The 13,329-nt window shown below is 54.7% G+C and overlaps 2 protein-coding genes across 7 annotated transcripts; both read right to left on the bottom strand.

Annotated features, from left to right (window-relative positions):
• Positions 1–292: 292 nt before the first annotated feature.
• FXYD7 (FXYD domain containing ion transport regulator 7) lies at positions 293–8,579 on the bottom strand. Of its 4 annotated transcripts, none has more exons than XM_031456928.2 (6): positions 8,370–8,565; positions 4,197–4,226; positions 2,535–2,609; positions 2,382–2,415; positions 2,192–2,232; positions 293–676 (listed from the first exon to the last, which is right to left on the bottom strand). In XM_031456928.2, exons 1-6 carry the CDS (start codon positions 8,398–8,400, stop codon positions 654–656), a joined length of 234 nt encoding a protein of 77 aa, XP_031312788.2. In that variant the 5' UTR covers positions 8,401–8,565; the 3' UTR covers positions 293–653. The 4 variants fall into 4 exon arrangements, with proteins under 4 accessions (XP_031312788.2, XP_010977106.3, XP_031312787.2 ...); XM_010978804.3 differs by having other exon boundaries at positions 2,373–2,415; positions 8,370–8,561; XM_031456927.2 differs by lacking the exon at positions 2,382–2,415 and having other exon boundaries at positions 8,370–8,579.
• Positions 8,580–8,690: 111 nt separating this feature from the next.
• Positions 8,691–12,992, bottom strand: FXYD1 (FXYD domain containing ion transport regulator 1). 3 transcript variants are annotated; one of them, XM_010978802.3, is made up of 7 exons: positions 12,862–12,992; positions 11,630–11,694; positions 11,124–11,156; positions 10,460–10,534; positions 10,166–10,202; positions 9,184–9,233; positions 8,691–8,986 (listed from the first exon to the last, which is right to left on the bottom strand). In XM_010978802.3, the coding sequence occupies exons 2-7, from the start codon at positions 11,688–11,690 to the stop codon at positions 8,964–8,966; spliced, it is 279 nt and encodes a 92-aa protein (XP_010977104.1). In that variant the 5' UTR covers positions 11,691–11,694; positions 12,862–12,992; the 3' UTR covers positions 8,691–8,963. The 3 variants fall into 3 exon arrangements, with proteins under 3 accessions (XP_010977104.1, XP_064345307.1, XP_064345305.1); XM_064489237.1 differs by lacking the exon at positions 12,862–12,992 and adding an exon at positions 12,066–12,137; XM_064489235.1 differs by lacking the exon at positions 12,862–12,992 and adding an exon at positions 12,029–12,135.
• Positions 12,993–13,329: the final 337 nt, after the last annotated feature.

The raw sequence follows: 13,329 nt of genomic DNA, 5'->3' as shown, positions 1-13,329 counted from the left end.
AGGCAGGGCAGAGGCCTCCACCCACCCGGCCTGGGGGAGGGTGGGGGTGGGGAAACAGGGCAGGCAGGTCTGGACTGGGTGGGGCCCTTTGGAGGGGGAGAGGTCTACTCTGGGGTCTCAGGGGGACGAGAAGGGAAGAGGCAGCTGGGGCGGGGGGGGGCGGCTCTGAGGGAGGGGGAGGCCACTGGGGCACTGGGGGAGGGGAAGGAGAGGGAGGGGGGAGAGAGCTCCACCAGGTGCAGTTTTGCCCCTCCCCCATTTTGTCCCCACAGATGAGAACACACAGACAGAACAGGGGGAAAAATCAAATGCACATTTATTAAGCTCAAGACAGAGACACCAAGGGTGCAAGAGAACGGATCTTCTGAGAGGAGACAGGGAGGTGGCCGGGAGCAGTACACCGGAATTCTGGGGGGCTGGACTCCCGGACCCCGGCTGGAGGCCTGAGTCCCTGGATCTGGGATGCAGACGGGCTCTTTGTGGGGGTCATTGCCAAGGCCTGGGGAGGTGCAGCGGTTCCAGCCTTGGAGTGGGTGGGGCGGCTCATTCAGGGGAGCGCTCCTGGGGCAAGGCTAGGGTCCCCACCGCCTCCACCTGGTTCTCAGGCTCCTGCACTCAGGCAGGGACAGCAGTGGAGGTGCCCAGGACTGGTTTTACACGCCGCCACCTCCAGGGGCTGGGGTGAGAGGGAGAGAGAGGGAGAGAGAGCACCAGGGAGCTTCAGTCAGGGACAAGAGGTGGAGGCAGTCCCCTCTCCACTGCCAGTGGGCCCTTCATCCCAACCCCTGAAGCCAGACCTCCAGACTGTCACCCTTTGAACTAGCACTGGGGAGTCACCAGTGCAGGTGCCCCTGCGGGGACACTTTTGTAGCTTTTGCCCTGCCCCACAATACATTATCTTGGGGGAACACACCTGTGATGAGGTTAGAGACCCCTGGCCCAGCTTTGCTGGGGTATCCCTCTGCCAGAAAGGAAGTCTCCATCCCCTTCCTAGGCCCCCAACCTCCTGCTACACCTCTACCCCTTTCCAACACCCCATCTCTGGGACATTTGGATACAACCAGAATTCCCCTGTTTCCCACCCACTTGGGACCATCATTCAACTGGAATGGGTCTGAATCCTGTACTTAGAATGTGCCCAGGTGCCAGGACTAACCTCCCCTCCCCCAGTCATCCACAAAATTACCCATTAATGTTTTTAAATCTCATTAAATGAATGTGAAACTAAACACATGAAATTCCACACCAACCCCCCCCCCCAATATTGAGTACCCCAAGGCCATTTTTTTTTTTAGTTATAAAAACTTTATGAGGCAGAGAGAATCCCATCTCTGATTTTTAAAAAGTCCCTGGAAAGAACACAGTTCCACCAAAAACAGGTCGAGATATTTTTACAAAATTAAAATGAACAGCCCCAAGGAGTCAGTCTTTCATCTACATGCTTAAGCCCCCTCACACATCCTACATTTCTCTCCGTCTTCCTTTACACCTTCGTCCACCTGCACTCACTCTCCCCCTCCTCTACCCCACGCCTCCCACATCCCACCCTCCTCCTCAGTCCTCCACCCCCTCTAACAGCTCCTCCCCCCTCACTCCCCAACATCTCCTCTGCTCCCCTCCAGCACCCTTCTCTTCCTCTTATACCCTCATCCTCTTCACTCTTTATCCTATATTCTCCATTTTTCTAGACTCTTTGTGTCTCTCCTTTTTTTTTTTTTTTAGGTACAGTTATTCAGAAACCCTTCCTCCCTCCCTCCCTTCCTTCTTCTAGATCATTTCATCCCAGATCTCCCCAAACTGAACAGTAAAGTCTGGAAAACATCCTATCTTCCTGCCTTTCCCTAGTGCTCAGTTCTGTCTTCATTCTGACTGCCAAAGTCCTTCTCCCATGTGGGACCCCTCTCTTCACAGGCTCTGGCTTCCTCCTCTGAGGAATTCCTTCATCCTTGCTTTTATAGGGGTCTGTACTTGTTTCTGGGCAGTTTGAAGGACTCTTTAGGACGTTTCACATCCCACTAACTCCACGGCTTAACATTTTTGATCTGCTGGGTCTCAGGGTCAAGGGACTGATTTTCCCACGTCCATCATTGGTGACTCCATTCTTAGGGACACCCAGTGCCACTCCCCCTTTGACTCCCTTCTCTGCTCCCACCCATCCTCCTTCCAGAACCACACCTTCTCACACCCTCACCTGAGGAGGGAAGCTCCGACTTACAGGATTTGCATGTTGGGCTGTGAAAGCAAAGATGAGAGAGGAGAGCAGATAGAGGCTGAGTAGCGCAGCCTTTACAGGAAACACCCTTTCATTATGGCGGCGCCCCTGGGCCCCGGGCTGCTCCCACCCACCCCCTCTCTCCCCACTGCTGCCAGACCTCTCAGACCTGGAGTCCGCCTTCCTACACTTCACCTTCTTGCCTGTTAGGAGAGAGATAACAGAACAAGGAGACAGGACATGAGGGTTTGGGCAAAGGCCAGCAGGCGAACTGCAGGTCCTCTCTGAGGGGCTTTGGAGCCCAGGAAAGGATCGCACTTACTGACGATGATGAGGATGCCCAGCAGGAACAATATGGTAGCCAGCGTCATGCCCACAGTCTGCACCGTGTCATAGTCTGGGGGAGACATTGGAGGACATCAAAGTGGGGGTGGCGCTTCAGCCCCCCTGGAGCCTTGGCCTGGCTTCAAGGCTGCAGGCTCCGCCAGTGGGTTACTGCGAGGATCGAGAGCATGACCTTGGACACTGGGAGCTCCCCTTGACCTCTACCTTCTCCCCGTCTCAGGATTCTTTGGCCATAGATATAGATATGACCTTCCTCTACTGCATGTATACGTATTTTTCCAGCAAGCAACCTTCTCTTTGGTTTCCCTGCCCCCACCGCAGATTCCACCTGTTAACAGTGGAGTCCGATCAGGGGTCTTCCTGAGCTCAGAGCACACCTTTCCATCCCCTCCAACTACCACTGCATTCCAAGTAAAAGCCAAAGTCCTCCCCACAACCCACAGGGCCCTCGGTGGTCTAGTCCCTATTCCTTCTCAGACCTCATCCCACGCCACTCTCCTCCTCAATCCCCTACAGCAAGTACACTGGTCTCCCTGCTGCTCCTGGAGCCTGTCAGGTGTGGCCCCACCTCAGGGCCTTTGCACTTGCTGGGCCCTCTGCTTGAAAGTTCCTCCCCCAAATATCCCTCCCTTAACCACTTCTGGGCTTTATTCAAATGTCAGCGAAAACTTCTCTGGCTGTCCTAATTAGAATTTCCCGTCCTGTCCTTAACACTTCTAAATCTCATTCTTTCCTGTGTTTTCGTAAGAATTATTATTGTCTAATACGCCACAGTTCGTATTTGTTGAAATGTGAATTTATAAAGCATCCACTCTGTACCAGCAGTGGTCCAGGCCTCTGCCCTCAGGGAGTTGACTTCTATATTGTGATACACAAAATAAAATAAAATAAACTGAGTCATGTGATCATGGCTAGATGTGGGTGAGTTTCCTCTTCCTGGGGAGTCAAGAGGGCCTCTCCTAGTAGACAGTCATTATTTGATCTGAGGCCTGAAGAAGAAAATGGAGCCTTAGCTGGCTGTGTGAAGCGTTAGAGGAGGAGTGTTCCTGGCAGAGGGAACAGCAAGTGTAAAGGCCCTGAAGCAGAAAAAAAATCTTGGCATACTGAGGAGCAGCATGAGTGAGCAAAAGGAGAGGGCAGGAGGGTGTTTAGAGAGGGAACTGGGGTCAGGTCTGCTAGACCTGGAGCAACTTCTTTGAGCTTCAGTGCTCTGGGGATGATTTAATGGTATCATCCAGGTAAATCTTTTCTGCAATCTTCAGGTGAGAACTATTACTATTCTTTATTTACAGAAAGGTCCAGAGAGGCAAAGTTTCTTGCTCAAGGCCACACAGCTAGTGAGTGGATAAGCCAGGATTCAAATCCAGGGAGCCTGGCATCACAGTTGCCTGCTTCTCTGATGACCCCAGTGCAGCAGCCCAGAGTCCTGGTGAAGCCTGGAGAGGGTCCATGGAGGGTACCCCCCTCCCCAAATGTGATCCTACCCTCCATGAGCCCAGCTGAGGTGAATTATATCGACATGATCATATGGCCGGTGGCCCAGGACGTAGCACATGGCCAGCTGCTGTGACCTGTGGGGATCTACAACCACCCCTCCATCCAGTTCCAGGGTACCCTTATCACAGAATCTGCCACTCACCATAGTAAAATGGGTCAGGTTCCTGAGGAACTGTGGGAAGAAGGCAGAGAAAAAGAGGGAAAAATTTTTTCAACACTGGGCTCAACATTTTTTAGGATCCTGATGGGGCCACTGGCCCAGTGGTTTCTGTGTAGAAATATGACCATCAGACCCCTTGCTCTGGATGATGTAGCCTCATGGCAGGACATAAAGTTTTAAGAGAAGAGCCACCACTCACTCCAGTGGTCAATATCTTCCCTTGTACAGTGCACAACCTACCTAACCGTACGTGGCAGTCTTGGTCCTAGCCCCCTGTGGAGGTCTGATGTGAACATGGACTCTTTTCCTGAAAAACACATATACACTCCGACTGGCATATGATGGGAGTGAACATACTGCAATCTCACTTGTGGACTGCTGAGCCTATCAGCTTCCCCCAAACACTCCCTAAAACTTCTCAGTCATCTGAGGGCTCTAAAAGGTAGGCACTGTGGCTTCTGCTCTCATCCACATGCTCCTGCCACCAAATCCAGCAGAGTGGAGCTGTCCAATAACTTAAGTTATATATATCCTATGTTACTTATTTCTCAGACCCCATCAATTTTTAAGATTCAAAATTGACTCTGTAACAACTTTCTCAGTGTGTGTGTATGTGTGCGTGTGTATGTAACTGTACCATGTGAAACATACCCACCTATTAGAAGACTCACCTTGATTTCATCAGTGTTAATATGTGGATAAAATGTGTGTGTGTGTCTGTGCATTTACTTTTCCTAGTCTCCCACCTCCCTGTCTCAAACCATATTCCCCTTCAGGAGAGCTCAGGACATCCTTCCCGTTCAAGAAGCCCATCCTGATGCTTCCCTAATTCCTCTGACAGCTCTTAGTACATTCTGCCCTGTCTAGAGCAGAATTCTGCAAAGCATGCACCACTGGGGGGTGGGGGGATACCAGGAGGGCCAGGGCAAAGCCAGAGGTCACCATTAGTGCTCAGGGAGGATGGCTAACTTGAGGTTGGGAAGGGGGTATGTTTACTAATTCTGGCCAATGGACTGTGAGTGGAAGTGCCATCGTCACTTCCGGTTTGCAGCATTTGAAGTGCCCATGCAAGAGCTCTCTTTTGCCTTTGGCCTGGTGAATGTTCAAGTTTGTGGCTGCTCCAGTTTTCCTTAGGGAGTAGAGATCCCCAGTCGGCCAGTGATGGATATATCATGTAAGTGAGAAATCAACCTTGGTTGTCAGAAACCACTGAGATCTTTGGTACTATTTGTTATCACAGCATACTCTAACTTAAACTGACTGATCTAGGCAGCACCCAGGCAAGACCCTGAGTAACACTGATTCATAGTGTGTAAGTTCGCCCTTCTCAGTTTCCTGTCCAGTCCTCAAAGGGGAAGTCTTAAATAGCTAATGATGTGTCTGTACGCCTTTTAATCTCCCAAGAGAAAACAGGCCTTGGGCCAAGGGCCTTCAGCAGGCAACAATTCCTAAGTAGAATTTCATGACATTATTTGGTTTTCTCCTTTATTTATTTATCTAAACAGCATTTGATAGCACCAATTCCACACCAGGCTCTTTTCTAAGCACTTTACAGATATTAACACACAATCTTCACAGCAGCTCTCTGATATAGGTGCTATCCTCATTCTCATTCCACAAAAAAGGGACACTGAGGCCCAGAAAAGTGTAATCACTTGTTTAAGATCATTTAAATACTTGCCTTCAATGTAAGGCAAAAAAAAAAAATCCTGATATTTCCATTAGTGATAATGATATAAAATAAAGCTAATGACATTGTCTAAGAGTTAATCCTTTGAAGAAAAAATGTTAAGTAAATGTCAGTGTGGGGAACTTTTGAATAGGGCAAAAATCATGAAGTTGGTACTCACAAGCATCAAGATGGGGAACATTTTAAAGTCATCTGTGGGCTTAGCTACCCCATCAGATGGAGAGTAAATTCACTTGACTCATCTCTGCAGTTAATCCCAGTATTTATAAAAGTCTTTCAAAAAATTTCCTAGAATGAAAGAATGAATGAATGAATGTGAGCATCTGGCTAGCCTGCAGGAAACTATGTATCAGAACTGGAGCAGTTGGATTATCTTGCTTTTGTCTCCTGTGTCTCCACACACCCTGCCTCCCAAACCATCAGAAGCCCACTTGGTGAGCACTTGCCCTAGAATCCTCTTTGGTTCCTCCCTGGGTGCTCCCTGCTCCATGCAGAAGTTCCTCCTTTGGTCACTGCTGCCACAGCAATCTGGGTCCTCAGGGTGAAGCTGGGCTAAGGGTGGAGCCAGGAAACAGGAGAAGGAATGTGCACCACTCCTGGCCAGTTGCCAGGGAGACATCAGGAAGGAGGTGGTTACTATGGCAACTGGGGCATCTTGAGAGGTGATGGGTCTGGGTACCTTAGGCTGTGTGGGGTCCTGTGTGGGACTTGAGGGGTTGGGTTTCTAACTCTGGAGCCAAACTTGACTCCCCCTGCTCCCTCTGTACTTCCGATCATTGCCCCTGCAGGACTGGCTTCTAGCCAGGGATAGGGACCCAGGCCCAGTTATGCTCCCACATCTCCTTTCTGTTTGCCCCCCATCATACCCTCCTGCTCTCTGACTAGGAGGGGTGAGTGTGGAGGGAGCCACTCGCCCCTCTCTCCCCAACAATCCATTAATTAATTTCATTAAGTGATTTGCAACAGCCAGTATGTGTTTCCTTTCCCCACCCCGGGGTTTCCCAAGACCTGTGGTCCCCTCTCATGCTGTGACTGGGGAAAAGGGGTGACTGTGTGTGTGTGTGTGTGTGTGTGTGTGTGTGTGTGTGTGTGTAAAGAGGGGATGGCTGAGGCATCTGTCCTCCCACCTCTGCCGGTCTGCTGCCATCGATCCTGCTAACCACTATCTCCGCGAAAAGAAGCCCTGGGCTCCCGCCAGGCCTGCTGCCTCAGCCCTGCCCCCTCTCCCTAGGGTGGCTTCCAGCCTCTGCAACCGCCCCCCCCCCCTCGCCGCCCTGCTTCAAATTCTGCAGATATGGCTCAGTGCAGCAGCCCCCGCCTGCCGGGAAAGGGGGCAGGGGAGGAAAGATGAGAGTGGAATTGGGGTTCCCTTCTCCACCAGGGGCTCCTCAGCTCCGTTGGCCTATCCCCTGGCCCTGCTGTCAGTGCTAGAGACCCTCTCCCTGCCCACCTCTCCCCCACCATGAAAGCATTATTTCCCTCACTCCTCCGCAAAACTAGGCTCAAGAAAGGGGGCTGTTAGGGGGGAGTGAGTGTTTCAGCGGATGCCTAACTGGGTTAGTGGTGTGAAATGTAAATCTCTGTGTGGCTGGATGGAGGTGGGGAGGGGGCATGTGTGTACACATCCGATTGCACCTCCCGGACCAGAGAACACCCCTGGATGTGGGCTGGGAAGGAGGGTCCTCCCACCCACTGCTTCCCGGGGCGTGGGGGTGGGGGGGGGGGCTCACTGCAGTAGCGCGGGCCCCACCCTGCGCTGCCCCTCCTTCTCTTTTCTATTTCTCTCTCACACTGTGGGTCTCTTTTTCTTCCCCTGTGTTTTTGCCTCCCTCTCCATAGTTGCCTCAGTCTATCTCTCAGTCTCTCTTTCAGGCTCTCTCAGTCAGTCTCTTTCTATATTCCTTTCTGTCCCGCTTCTCTCACTCTGTCTCTCCCCATCTCTGTCTCACTTCCTCCAGCTCGCGTCTTTCCCTCATTCTCCCCAGTTCCCGCTGAACTTGCCTGTCAGGGATTTCAGGAAACACCCACCATAGGGGCCAGCACCAGAAAAAAGAGGGCTATGGAGCCTCTCCCCTTACCCACCCCAAGGACCCTGAAATCTGCGAGAACCTCTGTGGCTGCAGACCCATCCGCTGGAAGCCCATCTTGTCGAGTCCACTACCACCGCTCTGCTGGACCAGCCACCCGGTTGCCATAGCTACCGGTCCGAGCATCCTTTCTCCCGGGACTGCCGCTCTCCAACCGTGGGTCCCGCACAGGAACGACACCATCGGGAGGGGGTGTCCAAGAGGCCCAGAGGGGTGTCAAGGGGTGCATTGCAGGCGCCGCCGCCCATGGGAGGAGGAGGAGCGGACATCCCCCTCCCCACTCCCCTCCTCTTCCATTAGTGAGATCTCCCCAGATCCTCTCTCCTAAGCTCTAAGATCTCGGAGCCCGCCCTGCGCCCTCTCCCAAGCGACTCTCACCCTTTGTAGGGACCTCAGTCGGGGTCGCCATGCCGGGCTGGAGCAGGGGGCAGTTGGATGCCGAGGCAGTGAAGGCGCGGCTGCAGCAGCTGGAAGCGGGACAGACTGATGTGGGGGGTAGATGGTGGGAGCCCTGGTGCGGGGGGGGCCGTAGCCAATGGAGGCCCAGAGAGCCCGCCCCCGTCCCGGTCACCCCCGCCCCCGCTCCCGCCCACTGCCGACGTCCCCGCCCCTTCCCCAAGGGTGGGGGCGCCCCCTGCTGGGGCCAAGGGGGCCCCCAGGCCTTCCGCGCGGAAGGACTGACAGATCTACACAGCGCTGTCAAGAGAGGAAAGCACATTTTATTGGAAATCTGGGCGGCTGAGAGGTGTCTGTAGGGGCAGGGCTGAGGGGCAAAGGGCAGTCCAGGTGGCGGTAGGCGGGAGGTGGGTGGAAGGCGTCAGGTGCAGGGGGAATTCTATGGGGGTGAAAAGGGTGAGAGGCAGGAGAACCCTCCAGACCCCCTACTGCAGCCCTTCACCCCCTCCTCCTTCTCCCTCCCCCAGCCTAGTCAGAGCTGCACGACCTGGCTGGGTTCCATTGCGCCAGGTGTTTCTACCGCCTGCGAGTGGACAGACCTGAGGGGGAACACATAGAGTTCGAGTGTTAGGAAGGGCACTCCCAGCTCCTCTGGAAGATGGGGGCAAGGCAGGGCAACTCTTCGACCTCGGGTTTCAGATCAAGCCCCTCCCTCTACGCGCCCAGGGAGGACCAGGAAAGGGGTTCTTGAAACCAGCTCACACCCCCAAACACCCGAAGTCTCCCCCAAACTCACGGCGGATGGAGCTGCGGAAAGTTCCCTCCTCTTCATCAGGTTCCCCAGTCCTGGGAAAGGAGATGCAGAAGGAATTGGGGATGGAAAAGGGGAGAGGCAGCCGCTCCCAGGAAACTTCAGTGCAGCCCCCATTTAACAGTCCAGTGTACCAAGACCCAGAGGTGGGAGAGGAGCAAGCTAGTGGCCACCAGAAAATCTAGAGCACCCAGGAGCAGTTTAAGTGTGTGGCAGAAGACGCTCCAAGCTCCAGCACCTCCCAGAGTGCTGGAGAAGGAACTGGAATTTGGAGGGGGAGGGATAGCCAAAGCCACTTCAGGGCAGATTGCCTAAAGATGCCCTAGGTTAGAAACCCAGAACTCTCATCTTCTAGTTGAGTGACTTGGGTGGGGGCATGCGATCACCCCTCTGTGCCTTGGTTTCCTCTTCTGTAAAATGAGGTTAATATCACCTACCTTATAGAGGTGGTGTGGGCGGGGGGGGGGGGTAAATAACACACAATGAAACAGCATCCTGCACGTGGGACACACCTAATAAAACCTACCTTTATTTATAGCATCTACAAGTATCTTAACACGGAAAAGGTATTCATACATTGCCTGGGCTTTAAAATTTTATTTAAAGATGAATCAAAGAGCTAGGAACAGCACTCCGAGCTAAACTGGGCCGCCAAGTGAGGTGATCTCATTTCGCCGCGGCTTTCTTTCACAGCACTTATCACACTTCGTGATTTCATATTTGTGGGTCTGTTGGAACCCATAGCCACCGCCCCCATTGGGCTGGGAGCTCAGCCAGGAAGGGAGGGCAGTTAATTCGCGGCTTGGTCCCAGGGCTTGGCGTGGGGCTGGGCACGTAGTAGGTGCTTAATACATATTTGATATTTGCCGTAGGGTCTCTGGTTGTAGATTGAGTGGACTTCCGGCCTCGCCCCCAGAGCCCCTTTAGAGCGGGAGTAGGTGAGTGAGAGCCCAGAGAGGCCTCTTACCTCTGCTGCTGGTTGAATTTGCACCGGCATCTTCTGCCTGTGGGTGGGGAATGTGGGGAGGAGAGGGCTGATATTCCGCTCTGCGCCGCACGGCGAGGAGCTCCCGCTCCAGCTCTCTCGCAGTGCGCGGAGCCTTGTGGATAAGGGTGGGGCAGGAACGGGGGCGGGGCCGAGGGCGGGGATAGAAACGGGGCGGTGAAGGGGCGGGGCAGGGGTGGGGCCGAGGGCGGGGCAGGAACAGGTGCAGGGTTGAGGTCGCAGATGAGTGGCTGGCGGCACGGTGGGGATACCCACTCAGGACGATGAGAATGCCCAGGATGAAGAGAATCCCGGCGATGATGAGGCCTCCGATCCGCAGGGACTGGTAGTCTGTGGGCAGCAGGAAGGAAAGTGAATGCAGAGAAGGAAGGAGGAAGGATAGGAGAGAGGCAGACTGGTGAGGAGGAAGGACCAGGGAAAAGGAGAGGAGAAAGGAGATCAATGAGAGGAGGAGGGGGAGAAATGGGAGAGGGGGACCAGGGAGAAGAGAGGGTGTAAAAAAAAGGAAGGGGGAAGATGGGCAGGGCAAGGGGGAGGGAGGAAACAAGGGAGTAGGGGAGGATAATGGAGAGGATGAAGGGGACAGGGAAGGGAGAAAAGCAGGCGGCAGCAGAGGATGGGCCATTAGATATTGAGAAGTAAAGGGAGAAAGAGAGAATCAGAAAGACAGAGAGGGATCAAATAAAGAGACAGAGACCCACAGAGAGACAGAGAGAAACAAAGGGAGATCAAGACAGAAAGAGTCAGAGAGCCAGATCAACAGAAAGAGAGAATGAGAGGAAATATAAACACTGAGAGTCTAGAGGTAGATGGAGCCAGAAACAGAAAAAGATGGGAGTTGAGGAGGAATGAGGAGAGGACAGGCTAAACCAGCCCAGCACCCCCAACTCCCAAGGAAAGATGCCCCTCCTGCCCTCACCATAGGTGAATGGGTCGTGTTCCTGTGGAGAGTCTGGAAAGAGAGAAAGAAATCAGGGTTGGATGCTTCCTGGTATCCTGGACAGGCAGGGGCGGAAGGAGATCCTTTTGGGACTTTACATTCCTGAGCCAAGAGTCTGGGGACTTTCGGGCCGCAAGCAGGCTGCCCACCCTCTCTGCGTCTTGGATGGCCCTCTGTGCTGTCCTGACCGGGGCAGGGAGGACCTGACTGCCTCAGCTACCCATCTTATTACAGGTTGTCTGTGATTCCATCATTCATGGGAAGCCAGTCTCCACCCAACCTTCATCTTTGCCTGTCCTGGGGCATCCTCACCCCTCCCCCAGATACCAGCCTGTGATTGGACCCTATGTGAGACCTCAATTTCCTGGTGCCCCAGCTGATTCAGTTGAGATTGGCTTCTCCAATTTGTTTCTCTTGCAGGGTTTCCCCTACCTTTGCCACCCTTGGGGCTGAAGTGAGTAGTGGGCTGCCTCCCCTAGACTCACCTGCTTTGACCATGCCGAGGAGACCCACACAGAGAACCAAGATGTGGCTGAGAGAGGCCATTGTCCTGGGGGACACCAAGGGTCAGGAAATATGCCCCCTCATTCCCCTACCACTGGGGCCTGAGCCCAAGGGGTTAAGTCAGGGACAGTCCAGGGACTTAATTCCAAAAGCATCCATCATCCAGCTTGGTCACCCCGAGAAACAGGGGCACAATGTCACCAAAATAACTCACACAGTGGGAGTCACACAGCAGCAAGGACAGGGGTGAGACACACAGTCCACAGGGATCTCCCACAGGCCAGGGCCTCCCCCACCACAGGCCCCAGACTCTCCACGCCTACCCCGGGGGGGTAAGCAGGATGCCTTGCCCCACCCAGGTGGAGAGACAGACACGATACCTGGGACGAGACAGCCAGGACATGCCCAAGGGCCCACCTGCCTGCACACCACGGCCCTGCTGTCTGTAATATCCCAGCTCTTCTGCCCTCGGCGGCTGGCCGGCTCTTGGCCTGACCCTGGGTATAAATATCTCCCACTTCACCCTGGAGGAATTTGCCTCGCACAGGCCACCATGGCAACAGCCTTTCTTCCCCCACTCGGGGGTCATGCACAACCCGCTAGGGTGAGGCCGGGCTGCCACATCGCCCCAGGCTGCCCCCGTGGGAAAGGCCACCCTTCTCCCTCCTGGAAGCAATGAGAACAGGGAAAACGTCCCCTTCGCCTGTCTCCGGGTGACATCTCTCACAAGCGGACACCACCAGTCGAGTGACATGAGGCCCAGGCCAGCGGGGCTGAGAGAGAGAAGACAGACGCCAGGGGCAGGGACGCACGCATGCGCACACGCACATGCACATAGTGGGGCTTGGGATGGAGACGGCGCCCACTCCCCAAACTGCTGTTTGGAGCAGGGCGTGGAGTGGAGACGTAGGCACGGTTCCTCCTCATCTGGGCCTCCCGTGCCCCCAAACAGTGACGCAACCTGACCTACACACATGAGTGTCCAGAACCCACAGCAGCCAAGGTGCACACGCAGCAGTGGAAGAAGCAAAGAGCTGCACCCCCCCCCCCGCTCCCACCCCTGGGGGAACCCCAATGTCCCAACCGCACTCCCTTCCTCACTCCCTTCCTCTCGGGTCTGGCCTGCCTGCCCGGGAAGCCACTCCTGCTCCCAAAAGAGGCGGCCCAGCCAGGCCAGGGGTGAGGCCTGGAGGAGAGGGGCGGGGACGCTCACCCCAGTCAGGCTGTCCCCTGCCGAAAGGAGGCCCCCAAACGTCCGGCTGTGCCCCGGGGCGAGCACTTTGGACCCCCTGGCCCAGAGCTGGACGCGCCGCCCTCAGCGGTCTCCCCTCCCAGCCCCACCCCACCCTCACCCTCCCCAACCAGCAGCTGTAACTGGAGCCGGGCTGGAGGGGGGCCAGGGGGCGGCCCCCAGCCCAGACCGCCCTGGCCCGCTAGGTTAACTCTCTCAGCTCAGATGGAGGAACAGTAGGCAGCCAGCATCCATGAAAGCTGGGGAAAGGAGATACTGGCAGGGAGCACTGAATTACAGGCACACAAGCACACATGCACACATAGACACACTCACAGGTGAGCCTCAGGCACACCTCAGAGACCTTCTGAGCTGGGACAGGACAGTGGGTGTCAGTGATCTTCTGCACTGCTCCCTGGGAATTGGGCCCAGCCTGGGCTTAAGGTCGCC

Source organism: Camelus dromedarius, chromosome 9, assembly GCF_036321535.1.
Source record: "Camelus dromedarius isolate mCamDro1 chromosome 9, mCamDro1.pat, whole genome shotgun sequence".
NCBI lineage: Eukaryota > Metazoa > Chordata > Mammalia > Artiodactyla > Camelidae > Camelus > Camelus dromedarius.
This window is presented reverse-complemented; position numbering and strand designations above follow the sequence as displayed.

What these genes read in the sequence shown, in the direction of transcription:
- FXYD7 (XM_064489238.1), bottom strand. Translation starts at nt 8,400, where the DNA reads ATGGCGACCCCGACTGAGGTCCCTACAAAGG. An exon ending in GACTGAGGTCCCTACAAAGG is followed by an intron (nt 4,227 to 8,369) that starts GTGAGAGTCGCT and finishes TTCTTCCCACAG; the next exon opens with TTCCTCAGGAACCTGACCCA. An exon ending in ACCTGACCCATTTTACTATG is followed by an intron (nt 2,610 to 4,196) that starts GTGAGTGGCAGA and finishes TGTCTCCCCCAG; the next exon opens with ACTATGACACGGTGCAGACT.
- FXYD1 (XM_064489235.1), bottom strand. Translation starts at nt 12,051, where the DNA reads ATGTCCTGGCTGTCTCGTCCCAG. An exon ending in CCTCGGCATGGTCAAAGCAG is followed by an intron (nt 11,157 to 11,629) that starts GTGAGTCTAGGG and finishes CTCTCTTTCCAG; the next exon opens with ACTCTCCACAGGAACACGAC. An exon ending in AAATTCAACCAGCAGCAGAG is followed by an intron (nt 9,234 to 10,165) that starts GTAAGAGGCCTC and finishes CTCCTTTCCCAG; the next exon opens with GACTGGGGAACCTGATGAAG.